Genomic DNA, 14,313 nt, shown 5'->3' with positions numbered 1-14,313 from the left:
GAGAGAGAGAGAGAGAGAGAGAGAGAGAGAGAGAGAGAGAGAGAGAGAGTACTTACGGACCCTGAACATCGAGGCAACGTCAGCTGAGTCAATATGAGAGATGATATGAAAGGTAGGTAAGGTGTGGAGTCTCGTAGAAAGACAAGAGCCTGGAAAGCGTAAATAAAGTTCTTCTTGCTTTCAAAATCACGTTTCACAATTCATTAGGAAAACTCCTGTGGTCCATAAAAGAAATACATTATAAGACCAATTATCAACCTTAGAATTTAATTATGACCTAAACGTGTGTATAGTATTGCACGACTGGTAAGACAAAGGAGAGCCTTCCAAGTGTGCACCAGACTAGTAAATAGATTTATATCTAGCTAATGATTTACGAAAGAAATGTGCTATTCTTTTATCATCTTTCTCAAAAAGCCAACAAAGGGACCCCTTACATGCAGGATATAGCGCAACACCTTGTTTTGAAAAGTCCAAATAAAGAAGCTTGTGTAGGTGCGACAAGAGCAGACTTCCAAGCTTTTTGAATTACACAATCCAATAAAAAGCGACTTCTATCTTCCGGTTTTACAAGCTCTCGAGAAGCATCTCCGCTAATGGGGCAATAGTTACTCTTGGACAAATTCGCCAGAACACAAGGGCTATAAAATGTTTTTCTTGCATCTGTAGTCGTTGCAAACGGAGGTAGGAAGAGGCCCAAAACCAGACAGAAAATGAAAAGAAAAAAAGTTGATCCCACTAACTTCATCAATGAGGGCTATTATCAGGAATATGGAATAAGACTAATCCCACCTTCTTCCTATTATTCCTTAAAAGTCACGTAGTGCTAATTCAATCTCTTGTATGTAATGCTTACCCTAATATCAATAGAAAATAGATTTTAATGCTCTAGTTTCAAGTATCTAGCTTTAACTTCTTTCTATACGAAAATAGAAAGACGAAAGAGGGCTCCCTATGAAGGAATGAAGAAATAATCTCAATAAGAGGAATAAGTACAACTAGCAATATTCATTCCCCTCCCTTATAGTCGAGTGAGACCTATTCGAATTAGTTTCACTATGTTCAACTGATAACCTTTGCAATGTTGGAAGCTCGACAAAGGGAGGCATATGAGCGGGAAGATCTATTCATGAAAAGGAAAACCCTATATTGATTCTAAAAAGAAGAAAAGCTAGTTGAATGGACCCTTTCCTCATGCTAGCGGGGGAGCCCACGAGATTCACTCATAAGACAAGCTACTACCAGAAGACAGAAGAGAGAGCTAACCCTCTCTCATTGATGTCCACTCACATGGACAATCGTACGCCATCACGACACTCCGATTGTGTGAGGGTACCAACAACCTGGCCTTTCCATCTTTTTTATTATCTATATTAGGAATGATTCCATGGGCTTTCAATGGGACCATGCCTTAGATTGAAATTTTTTGGGATTCGTTCCTTTTTCTTGTTAGTTGATCTTTTCCATTTACTATCCCTCTTTTGCTTGATGAAAGACATCATAGGTCGTGTATCTTATTGAAAAAGGGGACTTTCATCCACTTTTGGTAAAATTTATGAACTGCTTTTGAAAATAAATTATCTTTTCTTATAGACTTTTTGACCCAGTTTTCTTTATTCTGTCTTCTTCCTCTTATGCGTAAAGGATTCTAAGTCAATTTTATCGAGTATCCTCTCTCAGCCAAAGGAAGGCTTGTTGTCTTTCTTAGGCGTTCGATGTTCAAGTTTATACTTGACTAAATAAATAGTTTTTTTATTCTTATTTACACTTTTACTATCTCGTGCGAAAATGAGAGAGGATGCTTTTCTCAGGACGAGCAGTGTGTAACTAAAAACTAGACTAAGAATCCCAAGTTGCGTATCTCTGAACTAAACTCTAGAGGGGAAGAAACTTTCGCAATAAGAGATGTTGCTTTCGTAGTTTTGTTGAATTCCAAGGGATTTGTAATTGAATAAATTAGAAGGCTTTACCAATTTTAGAGAAGATTCTAGTCGAAGATTTTGCCTATTTATAGGTATAGAAGTTGCTGATGAAATTTATCCTTAAGCCTATTAGACTAGTCCTGTAAACATCCTTTGAAAGAGCTGATATACAGTTTTGTTGGTCTCCTTAGGCCTTTAAAAGTATCCAGTACGGCCAAGGTATTCAACCTACACTCATTCTATCAACTAAAAGAACTTTTGACTCTTACTTGGTCTAAAATAAAAGCAAAAGCACTAATTCCTCACAACAAACTCTAAGGCATAATTTCCTATTTCGGACTCAGACGAATTTTTTGCCTTCGTAAGACATGTAAACTCTAAAGTCTGTCTATACCTACTAAAAAGTTGACAAGAATAGGACCTCTAAGTCAATCTCAATTGAACTCGATAACTTCCTAGAAAAGATCAGAGACTATGAACTGCTTTAATAGAGGACTTAGATGAGCTACTAACTTTTCAATCCATTTGATCTATTAGTCGATAAAGAATGTTGTGATGACCTCCTTAGACTATAGATAAGGCTGCTTTTCTTTTTCGGTCTATTTTGACTGTCCATACTAAGGACTCTTCTCTGTACGAAGCCACTTACTAAAAGACGGGTGAAATGTCTTGATTACCAATTTGTTATGTCGGGTTTGAATTATAATATCATTTATATTAATAATGTTAATTTTTAAAGATATAATTATAAAATTTTTTTACATTAGCACATGAAAATTAAATTTTATTTTTAAAATTGTTTAAAATTTTCAAAACAAATATATACTTCATCCAATTTTCTATATTTTTTTTCTTGGGGCAGGAGAATATGATTTTTTGGCAAAGACGCAAGAATACGTTTAAACTTTGGGTCGGATTTGCAACAAAAATTATGAGGCACAGCCCAGCCTACTAAACTTATTAACCATTCTAGTCGGCCAATAAGCGTTTAAATTCTGTGGCTAAATTAAAGTTTGGACCTTCACATTCTCTATCATATTAAAATTAAGCTCAATGCCGAAAAAAAAAAAGGTCGTTATCACTCCCAAAATAAATACTCTCCCCCTTTCTTCCAAGGGCAGTAAATAAAAGAAATGATTATCATTAGAATTAAGAAAAAGAAGTGATTTCTTTTATAATTGAGAGAATGAGAGCCAAGAGGAGTTTCGATTTCATATGATTAGTAAAAAAGCATAAACTCATGTTTCATTTCCACGACCAAAAAAAAAAATCATGTCTCAATTTTGATTAAACATGTATTTTTAAGGGTAAAACGGGCAAATAAGTTAATGGAGCACAAAAATTGCACAATTCAACCAAATGGAGAATAGATATATGAATCCATCAAAAGCACAATTATAAGTAGTTTGCATTAGAATAATTCAAATTAAACATTCACAGTCATTCGAATCTCCCTTATTCGAATTACACATGCTAATTTGAATAAGGCTGATTCGAATTACACACACATGCTATCCTCACTAATTCGAATTGGGCAACTTCAAACTACTCAAGTTTTAGTGTCCATAGTAATTCGAAATAGGGTGATTCGAATTACTCATGTTTTGCCTATAAAAAGAGTTCGAACCAATTTTATTTGAATAACTATTTCAACACCTAACCCCACCAAATCCCAGAGAAAACAACCCAAAACGACTCCAACAAAGGCTTGAGCAGAATATTTATCCGATGAAGAATAATCCAGACAGACTTTATCGTTTGGATGGAGTAACCCATATAGCTGGTGTCATCAACGAAGAGGTTAGTACGAACTTGTTCTTTTAAAAGTATGATCGAATAACTTATTTTTTATATATATATTTTATGTTAGTGGTTTTGATAGTGAATAATGTTGGTAATATTATTTGTGAATGATTTTGTTAGTGTTTTTATTAGTGGTTTATGTATTGGTTTTGTTAGTGGTATTGTTAGCGATTTTGTTAGTGATTTTTTTGGTAGGTTTGGTCGGTAGTTTTGTTGGTAGTTTTTGTTAGTGATTTTGGTAGTCGTATTGTTAGTGGTTTTGTTAGTGGTTTTATTAGTGATTTTGTTAATGAATAATCTATTGTTAGTGAATGGTTAAATTTGTTTTTAATTTTCTGGTACATTATCTTTGCATCCCTAGCGATGCATCTCGAGGCGACGGAGAGGCGACAGGCTCGTCCTGAGATGCATTCACAGGCACGGATGAAGATGCACCAACAGGTCTCGAGCTAGAATCGGCTACGGCGCCTATAGTGTGGATATTCCGGTTCGAACCCCTCGAGCTAGATACCACATCAACCAACTTTGCCAACAACTCAGGTGTCCTGACCTCGGAAAACTGCCGATGACAATGGAATAGGACCTGCAAATCCTCATCACTCCCTATGGTGAAATAATCGTACTTCACGTCATCTCGCAGCACTGAGATCGGAATGCGATAGAATAATTTCTGAACCGTTTCACGCCTTGCAGCCCAAGTTTCTGTAGTATAGAATTTACGAAGTCATCAAATCTCATCGTAGGTCTCATAAAAATATTGAGAGGATCCTTATTAGTGAACTTCACACCAGATTGTGTTTTTCTCTTAATTGACCCTATGTAACGCATAAACACTACAAAACTCTATTCACTAGTCATTTTGTCACTCTAATAAGAAGAATTCACATTCACACCATATTTATACACGTTTGGCCCTTCATAATTCGAAACAGCTTATTTCAAATTATACCAATAATAATTCGAATCAGCATTATTCAAATTAGTGTGAGTTACTGTGTGTGTAATTTGAACCGGCCTGATTCAAATTAGTGTGTGTAATTCGAATGAGGATGATTCAAATTAGTATTTGTGTGTATATGTGTATAATTCGAATCAATGTGATTTAAATTACTGTGAATATTTAATTCAAATTCTTCTAATTTGAATTACATATAATTATGCTTTTAGTTGATTCATATATTTATTCTCCATTTAACTAAATTATGTACTTTTTATGTTCCATTAGCTTATATGGTTATTTGTCCTATTTTTAATATATAAAACAGTACATTCTTCGTTCACAAAAATTACAGTATATATATATTTTTACTATTTTTACTGCATCTATATATTATTCCTAATCAAGGAATGAATTGTGCAAAATTTAAAGTCAAAGGGATGAATTGGACCTTACACCTTATATATATTGTTAATTAAAAATGCTATTCGTATATTAAAATTAGTTATTAATATATTTTTATATAAATATATATATGATTTAATTTATTTTTAATATATATTTATATTTTAATATATATTTTATACTAATAACTGGTTTTAATAATTAATTTTAATAAGTTAATAATTAATATTTAAATTAGATTGAGCATAATTTTATCCCCTTTTGTTTCTCTTACAACAACAATAATTTCATCAGCTCCATGCCGAGGCTACTTGACTGAATAATCATATGATTGAGACATCTGTTTTCATTTTTTTTATGTATATTTGGCTTTCTAGCAAGTGTATTCACATTTGACATTTTCCAGTTTCTATGGTAACCTTTTTCACACTTTTAAAAGATAAATTATATTATATGTACATTAAAATTAACTATTAAAATTAGTCATTAATATAAAATATATATTAAAAATAAATTAAACGACATATATTTATATAAAAATATATTGATAATTAATTTTAATGATAGATTTGGTATACAAATAGCATTTCTAGTAAAAAATTAAATAAAGAAAATAACATTTTCACTTTGGAATACAGAATGTCAAGCATGCCCTCCAGATAGTTTCCGGGTAATTCCACAACATTTCCACTCTTTTCTCTGCAGACTTCCAAAGTTCAATTGGTCAACCACGCCATCAAAATCAAAACGCAGCACAACACAACACAATAATACCGTAATCATAATTATATTAGAATGAATAAAATAAACAGTTAAATAAATATATTAATAATATTAAATTAATATAGGACTATAAGATGAAGAGTATATCATACTAGAGACGGCAATGAGTTATATACGTCAGAGTCCACCATTGCTTTCTTCTTTTCTCTTTCTAAACTCTCTCTGTGCATCTCTCTATGCAGACTTTGCTGAATAGTAAATTCTAAAATTATTTGATTCTTCTTATCTCTTATATATATTAAACAAAAACACAATTTTCTGAATTATTTTCGAGTGTGAAACCGGGTTTATGAAATTTTCCTCCATAGCCGCCTCTTATTGTGTGTGTTTGTTTCTTTTCCCTTCTTGCTATGCTTTAAGCTCTAACCCCCTTTCTTCCTCATTTCCCAAATCCCAAAATCCCAGCTTTCCTTGGTTTTCAGCTCAAAGTTCTGTCCTTTTGTCCTATTATGCTGTCCACGTGTTTCGCCTATGCAAGGAATTGAGTAATCGGAGTTGTTCTAAGTTCTAACAACACTTGATAGCTTTCCATGGTCTTGGATTCCATGCCAGCTGGCTCCTTGTGATTTCTTTTTGTCGGATTCTTCGAACTGGGTGTTTGAGATTGTTGAATTTCAAGCACCCGTGATAAAAAAGGCAACTTCTCTTTTGCTTTGATCTCTCTTGCCTTTTTTTTTCCCTGCAGAAATTCATCTTGGCCTTCTCAGTTCTTGATAGCCCAATTCAATTTTTCTAGTGAATTGGGCTAATAGATTTATCGATTGTTGCTAAGGTAGTTCAGAGAAAGGGGAAAAGCTTCTCCTTTTGTTGAGTGTTTTTGAACTGTGACACCAAGAGTCATTTGGGGTTTGGTGAAGTTCCAGGTACTATTTAGGGTAAATTGTGATATGATGCTTTGATCAGGTTTCTTTTGATTTTGTTTGGCAGAAGTTGTATACACCAGCTTCGTGCTAGCTTCTCTAGGTGTGTGTTACAGGGAAATGCTTTCATTCTATAGTAATACTGAGAACTGCAATTGGACTGCACTGTTTAGTTGAGAATGGCCATCTTTGCATTATTATTGATGCTGTTACTCCAATTGTCAATAATTTCTACCTCAGCAGTTATCTTGAGATCAAATGATTGTGGCACTGATTGGGTAGCTCGTTCATATTCTAGTGATGGTGAAGAACTGTTTTACATAAATGGAAATGTAGTTAACAAAGTTGCTTTCTGTGAGGCCCTCCAATTGTACATTGCAAATGGTTGCAATTTGAAGGACTACTTTGGAAGTAACAACTGCGCAATGGATGGCTCATTTGGTATGGATCACTGAGATGTTAGTTTATGCACAGGCTAAATTTCCAGAATTGGAAACAACTTCTCTTTTAACCGTTGTATTACAATCTATTGTTTGCAGTTAACTTACCTTTGATGGCAGGAAGGAAACTACTTCAGAAGAATTCGAGCAGTAAATCCGAATCGCAAGGGGTTTCCAACGATGTGTCTCCCAAAGTTGGGCTTTTCGCTGGTGGAGCATTGTTGGTATGTTGTGCTGTTCTTTGTCCATGTATTTATGGGAAGAAGCGAAAAGCAACTGCTCATGCTGTTTTGACCAAGGACCCGAATTCAAGTGAGTTGATTTTAGCAGTGTTTTTTATCTTGTTTTTGGACTTTCCTTTGATAACCTCTGTGTCAGGCATTTTAATGTAATAATATTATGAATTCTGGATAGGATCTTTTGCTGTATCATTTTAAATGTTCAGCTTACATTATCATATGAAATTGTGCTTCCCATCATACTTAAATGAGGAATAACGAAAATTTTGCTTGTAGTATTGGACTCGGCTTCCTCCTTCGAAGCAAATTCTGTCCCGGAAAAGGTCCAAGTCCCAGCCAGTCCACTTCGAGTGCCACCTAGTCCTTCAAGATTCTCAGCGTCTCCAAAACTCAAAAGAATTGAATCGTTGCATCTCAACCTCAATCAGATTGCAAGAGCTACCCGTAACTTCTCAGAAACATTGCAGATAGGAGAAGGAGGTTTTGGAACTGTCTACAAGGCTCAGTTAGAAGATGGCCACGTCGTGGCTGTAAAACGTGCAAAAAGGGTAAGAAGTTGATCGTCATATGTAGATTGAAATTCTGTATCCTAGTTTTAATGCTAAAGTTCTGGATTCTGTTTCTAAGGGAATTAAGTATAAGTTGATTTTCAATCTCTTAAAAGGGTAGAAGTACTTATTTTCTCTTGCTGAAATGACTTAATTGTTTAGGAACATTTTGAGAGCTTGAGAACTGAATTCAGCAGTGAAGTTGAACTTCTGGCTAAAATTGATCATCGGAACCTAGTGAAGCTACTAGGTTATATTGAAAAAGGACATGAACGCCTTCTTATTACAGAGTATGTGCCGAATGGTACTCTTCGAGAACACTTAGATGGTAAGAGCCTGTTCTATTCTTTATAAATGGTTGTCTTCAAATAGAAAATGATTTGGAATCTCACGTTCATTTAACTCGCAGGTCAGCGTGGAAAAATCCTAGACTTCAATCAGCGCCTGGAAATTGCTATTGATGTTGCTCATGGCTTGACCTATTTGCATCTGTATGCAGGTCAGTAATCTCTCCATTCTGCAACTCTCTCCCGTTCAGTCTTTTTCCATTCTCTCTTTTTATAAGCAGAATTCATTAATATTGTACACTACAGTTTAGATGATCAGATTGTAAATAAGACTCCAAGAATCTAAAGTTCAAAGAACTTTAAATATTGTTATTGTGTTATTTTTCATGGAAGCACACTCTATTCACATGGCATAATGCTCAAGTCATGATCATTGATACCTTTTCAACATATTCTTACTTTTTCCCGTTTTGGGACCGACTCTCTTTACATTGATAATGTCCAGTTATTCATGATTGATAACGTTTTTTGGCGGGGACCAAGTAATGATAGATACTTGTTCCCTTGCACAATTGGCTTCGTCGTGCAATAGTCTACTCTTTATAGATCTGCCAATTGATTCCTAGCCTTTATCTTGGAACAGAGAAGCCAATTATCCATCGAGATGTGAAATCATCCAACATTCTTCTGACAGAAAGCATGCGAGCTAAAGTTGCTGATTTTGGATTTGCAAGAATTGGCCCTATGAACTCCGATCAAACACACATTTCTACCAAAGTGAAGGGAACAGTTGGTTATTTGGATCCTGAGTATATGAAAACATACCAACTCACTACCAAGAGTGATGTTTACTCATTTGGAATTTTGCTTTTAGAAATTTTAACAGGTCGTCGTCCTGTGGAGTTGAAGAAAACTGTTGAAGAGAGGGTTACACTCAGATGGGTAAGCTCATAATATATTCTTGTTTAGATGAATTGTGTGTTTTTTCATTAGTGTTAATTGACCATTTATAGTTGCTTAGTACTATAATCCAAAGCTTTGTTGTCTTGCCTCGTTTCATTTTCAAGCATTTAAACTAATACAGCTTGGATTTTTTTGCAGGCTTTCAGGAAGTTCAATGAAGGAAGGGTGGTGGAGCTGGTGGATCCATTAATGGAAGAAGCTGTAAACTCTGATGTTCTGATGAAGATGTTTGATTTGGCATTTCAGTGTGCAGCACCCGTCCGGACAGATAGACCTGACATGAAAGCAGTGGGAGAGCAATTATGGTCAATTAGGGCAGATTACTTTAAGAATTCAAGAAGTAATTAGTGAAAACTTCTTGATGGGATTGTGAGTTCTCTTGTTTTTGGTTCTTTTTTTCTTCTCTTGTATCCTGTCTAAACATGTTTTCTTTCAGGCATTGTGAATTGAAGTTTATTTCTTTCTATTTGGGTCTTTGTTCTCCTTTTTTTTCTTAAGTTAATTTCTTTAACAATAATACTGTATAAACTCGTTCTCAAAGTGGGTAAAGTGGAAGGTTAAGCAAGTAGCAAAAAACATGAAAAACTGTTACAAAACTACCTAAAGTAGAGTGAGGAGCTTCCACTTGTTTCCAATGTAATCTTTTCACTGTATAGTTGATAATGAAATTTGAAACATAAAAGATTATGTTAATGAATTATTCTGTGATTCCTCTGGACCACAACTATCCCTATAAACAAATAAAAAAGATGGCTACAAATCTGAGTAGGTATTAGATGATTATACACCACACTTCATATTTTTTTTTATATTAAGAGACCAATTATTATGACATTTGAAGTATGAAGCTATAAAAAATAAAAAGAAAACCTACTTCAAATTATAGCCCTACTTTTCATGGAATAGCATGACATTGCCAAAGAACAAAATTTCATGTGAACATTCCAGGGCATCATGTTTCTTATTTGGTCTATCCACTGTACATATGCGGATCAATAATTGAAGGACAAGTGACTTGTGGATATAGCATGGCTAGATTTTCGTAAGTACCAAATGTGATTCTCCCCATTAGCACCTTCATGAAGCTGGGTACTGTGTACTCATGAATATGTAAGCCTTGTCCACACAAGAATATCTACAATTGTTGCAAGTTCAAGCTTTGGTAGCATTACTCAGAAGCCAGAGAAGAGATTTCCCAGACAACGGAACCGGAACCTTAGTCTTTTCCACCTGCTACTTACCAGCAAAGGATGCACCCCCAATATATGTTCCGGCATGAAGTCGTGTCGCGTTAGTATACCCACTACAGGTGATCTCTGCAGCCAGCATGCACAAAATTTAGATAGAGAACAATAATGGTGAATTCCTGGTGTGATGATCTAAAAGAAGCTTGTGAATTGCAAGGTAGATAACACAAGACATGTGACAAACCAGTTCCACTCCACCAACCTATTACCTAATATAATTGCATTGTTGTAGGGGAAATAAAACAAGGACACACTACATTTTCCAAATTCGTTTAGCACTCAGCTTTTACCAACCACAAAAGCATTTAACTTTTTCCATAAGAAATTGCAGTAAGGAGAGAAAATACTTACACCAGTGATCTTGGGTATCACTAGCAGGTGCCTTAAACCTACTTCTCGAAAAAGTGTAAGGGCCTTTCCCAGTGACATTGTCTCCACAACAGTATATGGTGATGTATTTGTAAATGGATGTAAATCTATGAACATTTCCATTTCTTCCTCTGTTAGTTGTATATCTTCAATCTTTTCACCTTTGTTTGAACCCTTCTTTGCAAAATCATCTGATGTAAACTTCTTGAAGACATCATCCCCTATCGCCCTTGGTGTGGGAAAAAAAACTTTATTCTTTAACAAAGTAACAAGATGGTCACGGAGGATTAAACCTGATAAAACTGGTGCTTCAGAAAGTGGAGGCTCGTCGATAACAGGAAACCCGTTATGCCTTGTAGTTTTGAGAATGAACATTATATTGCGGACTTTCTCAATGCCGTTAAACATCTGAAGTGGCCCCGTGACGACATCACCTACCGTTAGCTGCCTCATATATGGTTCAGCATGAGTTTCTAAATAAGGGAAACCTTTGGCTTTCATAATTAGGTCATATATATTTGCATTGAAAGCATCAGCTACAGTCTTGGATACCAAAAGCACCATCATGATCAATGGTAGCAATAACAAATTATTCGTCAATTCCAGCATAATTACACATAGCGAAACTGTTGTCCTCATCGATCCACCGAGAAAAGAAGCAGCACCAAGAACAGCATAAAGGCCATGGTGAAGATTGGTCCTTTTACCTACCAACATGCCAACAAAGCGACCATAAGATGCACCAGTAACAATAACCGGCACAAAGAGACCAGCTGGAGCAACAACTCCATAGCTAAAGATACTTAAGAAAAAGCATGTGATGAAAAAGATGAACATTGATGAATACTGAAACTCTTCATTAGTGTCCCTGCTAAATAGATTCCTAATAGCATCATCGTTTGTGTTAAAAATGAGGCTGGCAAGATCATTGTAGTGATCGGGTGGACATTGGAATTTCTTGAAGTTGCCGGATCGGCCTATTGTTGGGCAAGGCTCTGCTGCATCAAGAGGACAAGGTTGGCAAGATGCAAACCATGGCAATCCAAAAAGAAGAAAGGAGGTAAAAATGGAGATTACACAGGCAAGCACAATTTTGCATATGGTGCCTTTCCTGCAATATTAAATGATGATTAAAATTAGCTTGGAATAATACATTATACAATATTATAAAATGTCTAATTTTGTTGTAAACAATTAAGTATAGTCATGCTTACTCATTGATAAAATTGTATACACGAAGAACTTTGCTCAGCATAAAGTTATATAAGCTTCCGAGAATCCCTCCTATAACGCCAAGAATAAACACAAGAGGAACTTCCGCCAAATGATATGAAATACTTGCTGAATAAACATCAAACATTATCAGTCCCCCTTTACCAAATAACCCACATTTACCACTTAAACATACATCAATCATAGCACGAAGCACAATTGCAACTATTGCTGTTGTGAAGAAAGCTCTCCAGAGAAGTGCACTTCTCCACCTATAGAACATAAATTAATGCTTAATTAGCTTCTTTGTGAGATACCGAGGGGAACAAAATTGACCTGTGGATTTTGAAGTTAACAAGATAAATCAATGACCATGTATTGAGCAGAATTGGAAGAAAACCAATTTGGACAAATAGAAATAGAAAAGTGCAATTATGTGATTGCGATTCCAGTTTGAAGGTTGAAGAAGTTTCTCAATCAACCCTTTTTATGTAAACATTTATAAGCAGAATTCAAAGTGTCTGGATTAATGTGTTTGATATCCATTGTAAGTAGGAACCATTGACTACAGAGAAATTGCACATCAAACAAAACCAACAACAAATCCTTTTCGAACTCGCCGATATGAGAGAAAAAAATTGATTCGAATCCTTTAGCAAAGTAAGTAAAGTTAACAGAATTTACTAGGGTCAATAAAAATTGTAATGACATATATGCATAGCAGTACAGGAGTTGGGAAAACACACCAAGATGTCATCTCTTCAAGAGCAAACAACACCCCACCAACTGGGGCACGAAAGGCAGCCGCAATTCCAGCAGCTGATCCACACATTACCAAATCTCGTCGATCTCGGTCATTCTTAAAAAAGCGTAACCACTTCCACGTTAAACCATATCTCTTCGACCCGCCCTGCCCCAACAATGATGCCACACATGCACCTGTATGGACCATGGGCCCTGCTTTCCCAATAAGAAGAGATGATGACACTGCTGTAATGCTTCCAATAATCTGTACATAAAACCAAACAGCAAAGTAAATCTCTACTTCAGTGCAAACAACAATCCTTGCTAGACTGAACAGATCAAAGGAATCCAGAGTACTAATTAGGAAACAACAATTTCAGTAAATACATTATGAAGCTGAAATCATGAAAATTTCTATCCAAATTAGAGCTCCATGAATGTGAGAGCCTGGTATTTGTGTACCTTAACAAACAGAGTCCGTACAGTAAAAATTCCAGGTGCATCCACCCCATTTAGGTAAGCCTTCACCTCCGGTATACCGGAACCAGTAGCTGCCGGTGCTATCAAAGCCGTGATTACAGCAGAAAAGATAGTGAGACCCAAATTCGAAGCGAAAAATACTGCAAATGCCAACAGAAACCTGTAAGAAATTAATACATAGACTTTATCAGCAACTTCACATTCTAAAAACAAATCAATTCATTACTGAACACCAAAAAGCACAAATTCTGAAAACATAAACACAATTTCACAACACTGTTTCCAATCCATCAAAACTAGAAAAGAGAGGCAAGGATGAAAAATTGAAAAGTAAAAGTACCTCCTTTCCAACATCATATTGGATGTGATAACAAACTTGATGCCAGCGAGATTCTCAACAGCGAGATTGTTGCAGAATGCGATGAGGCTAACGATGAAACCAATGAGGAAGCACAAGAGCCACTTCATGAATATGTATTGGAATATCTGAGAGGCCCCTCTGCTCCTCCAATCCTGCTTGAAGAACTCGTTCTCTATGATCCTGCACAAACCAATGGGATAAGATTGGGAAATGGATAACGGAAAAGTTTCCAACTTTGGAAGAAAGAAGGAAGAAGAAAAAGGACTGACTCGTAGTCAAGGCTCTCAATTGGGGAGACATTGGAGCCTACGATGGCAACCTGAGAAGTAGAGTTGACTATGGATCTTTGGGAAGAAAGCAAAGGTTGGTGAAGAGACTCAGGGTCACCATTAAGCGTGTCTTTCCTCAACGCCAACGGCATGGCTTCCACGACCGTCGTGCTGCTGCCGCTGCTGCTGGTGGTTGCGTTTGGTGCTCTCTCTTGTCAAGTTTTTTGGTTTTCTGTTGAGTAGTGAAGTGAAATTATATACTACTTTTTCAGCTGAAAAATATTAGTTTCTTTTATTATCATTTTAAAAATATTATTTTAAATATTTTTTATCCAACACACCTAAAATTTTATTACATTTAATAAAGTGATAATACATAGTTAAATTATTTATATAAAATTATTTTATACTGATTAATATATAAAAATTAAATTAATTTTTTAT

At 35.5% G+C, this 14,313-nt stretch overlaps 2 protein-coding genes across 3 annotated transcripts; one reads left to right on the top strand and one right to left on the bottom strand.

The window, feature by feature from the left end:
- Window positions 1-5,970: 5,970 nt before the first annotated feature.
- LOC107461310 (calmodulin-binding receptor-like cytoplasmic kinase 3) lies at window positions 5,971-9,653 on the top strand. 2 transcript variants are annotated; one of them, XM_016079808.3, is made up of 7 exons: window positions 5,971-7,151; window positions 7,271-7,462; window positions 7,666-7,937; window positions 8,100-8,265; window positions 8,347-8,436; window positions 8,868-9,166; window positions 9,326-9,653. In XM_016079808.3, exons 1-7 carry the CDS (start codon window positions 6,890-6,892, stop codon window positions 9,533-9,535), a joined length of 1,491 nt encoding a protein of 496 aa, XP_015935294.1. In that variant the 5' UTR covers window positions 5,971-6,889; the 3' UTR covers window positions 9,536-9,653. The 2 variants fall into 2 exon arrangements, with proteins under 2 accessions (XP_015935294.1, XP_015935288.1); XM_016079802.3 differs by having other exon boundaries at window positions 5,972-7,151; window positions 7,250-7,462.
- Window positions 9,654-9,812: 159 nt separating this feature from the next.
- On the bottom strand, window positions 9,813-14,093 carry LOC107461301 (putative chloride channel-like protein CLC-g). The gene is made up of 7 exons (XM_016079793.3): window positions 13,870-14,093; window positions 13,580-13,780; window positions 13,222-13,399; window positions 12,762-13,024; window positions 12,018-12,287; window positions 10,786-11,914; window positions 9,813-10,503 (listed from the first exon to the last, which is right to left on the bottom strand). The coding sequence occupies exons 1-7, from the start codon at window positions 14,019-14,021 to the stop codon at window positions 10,360-10,362; spliced, it is 2,337 nt and encodes a 778-aa protein (XP_015935279.1). The 5' UTR covers window positions 14,022-14,093; the 3' UTR covers window positions 9,813-10,359.
- Between the last annotated feature and the right edge of the window lie 220 nt (window positions 14,094-14,313).

This window comes from Arachis duranensis, chromosome 1 (assembly GCF_000817695.3).
Source record: "Arachis duranensis cultivar V14167 chromosome 1, aradu.V14167.gnm2.J7QH, whole genome shotgun sequence".
Classification (NCBI taxonomy): Eukaryota; Viridiplantae; Streptophyta; class Magnoliopsida; order Fabales; family Fabaceae; genus Arachis; species Arachis duranensis.
Note: the sequence above shows the minus strand (reverse complement) of the source record. Positions and strands in the feature narration are given on the sequence as shown.

What these genes read in the sequence shown, in the direction of transcription:
- LOC107461310 (XM_016079802.3), top strand. Translation starts at nt 6,890, where the DNA reads ATGGCCATCTTTGCATTATTATTGATGCTGTTACTCCAATTGTCAATA. An exon ending in GACCAAGGACCCGAATTCAA is followed by an intron (nt 7,463 to 7,665) that starts GTGAGTTGATTT and finishes TTTTGCTTGTAG; the next exon opens with TATTGGACTCGGCTTCCTCC. An exon ending in CTATTTGCATCTGTATGCAG is followed by an intron (nt 8,437 to 8,867) that starts GTCAGTAATCTC and finishes ATCTTGGAACAG; the next exon opens with AGAAGCCAATTATCCATCGA.
- LOC107461301 (XM_016079793.3), bottom strand. Translation starts at nt 14,021, where the DNA reads ATGCCGTTGGCGTTGAGGAAAGACACGCTTAATGGTGACCCTGAGTCT. An exon ending in ATTGAGAGCCTTGACTACGA is followed by an intron (nt 13,781 to 13,869) that starts GTCAGTCCTTTT and finishes TGGTTTGTGCAG; the next exon opens with GATCATAGAGAACGAGTTCT. An exon ending in GTATACAATTTTATCAATGA is followed by an intron (nt 11,915 to 12,017) that starts GTAAGCATGACT and finishes TTAATATTGCAG; the next exon opens with GAAAGGCACCATATGCAAAA.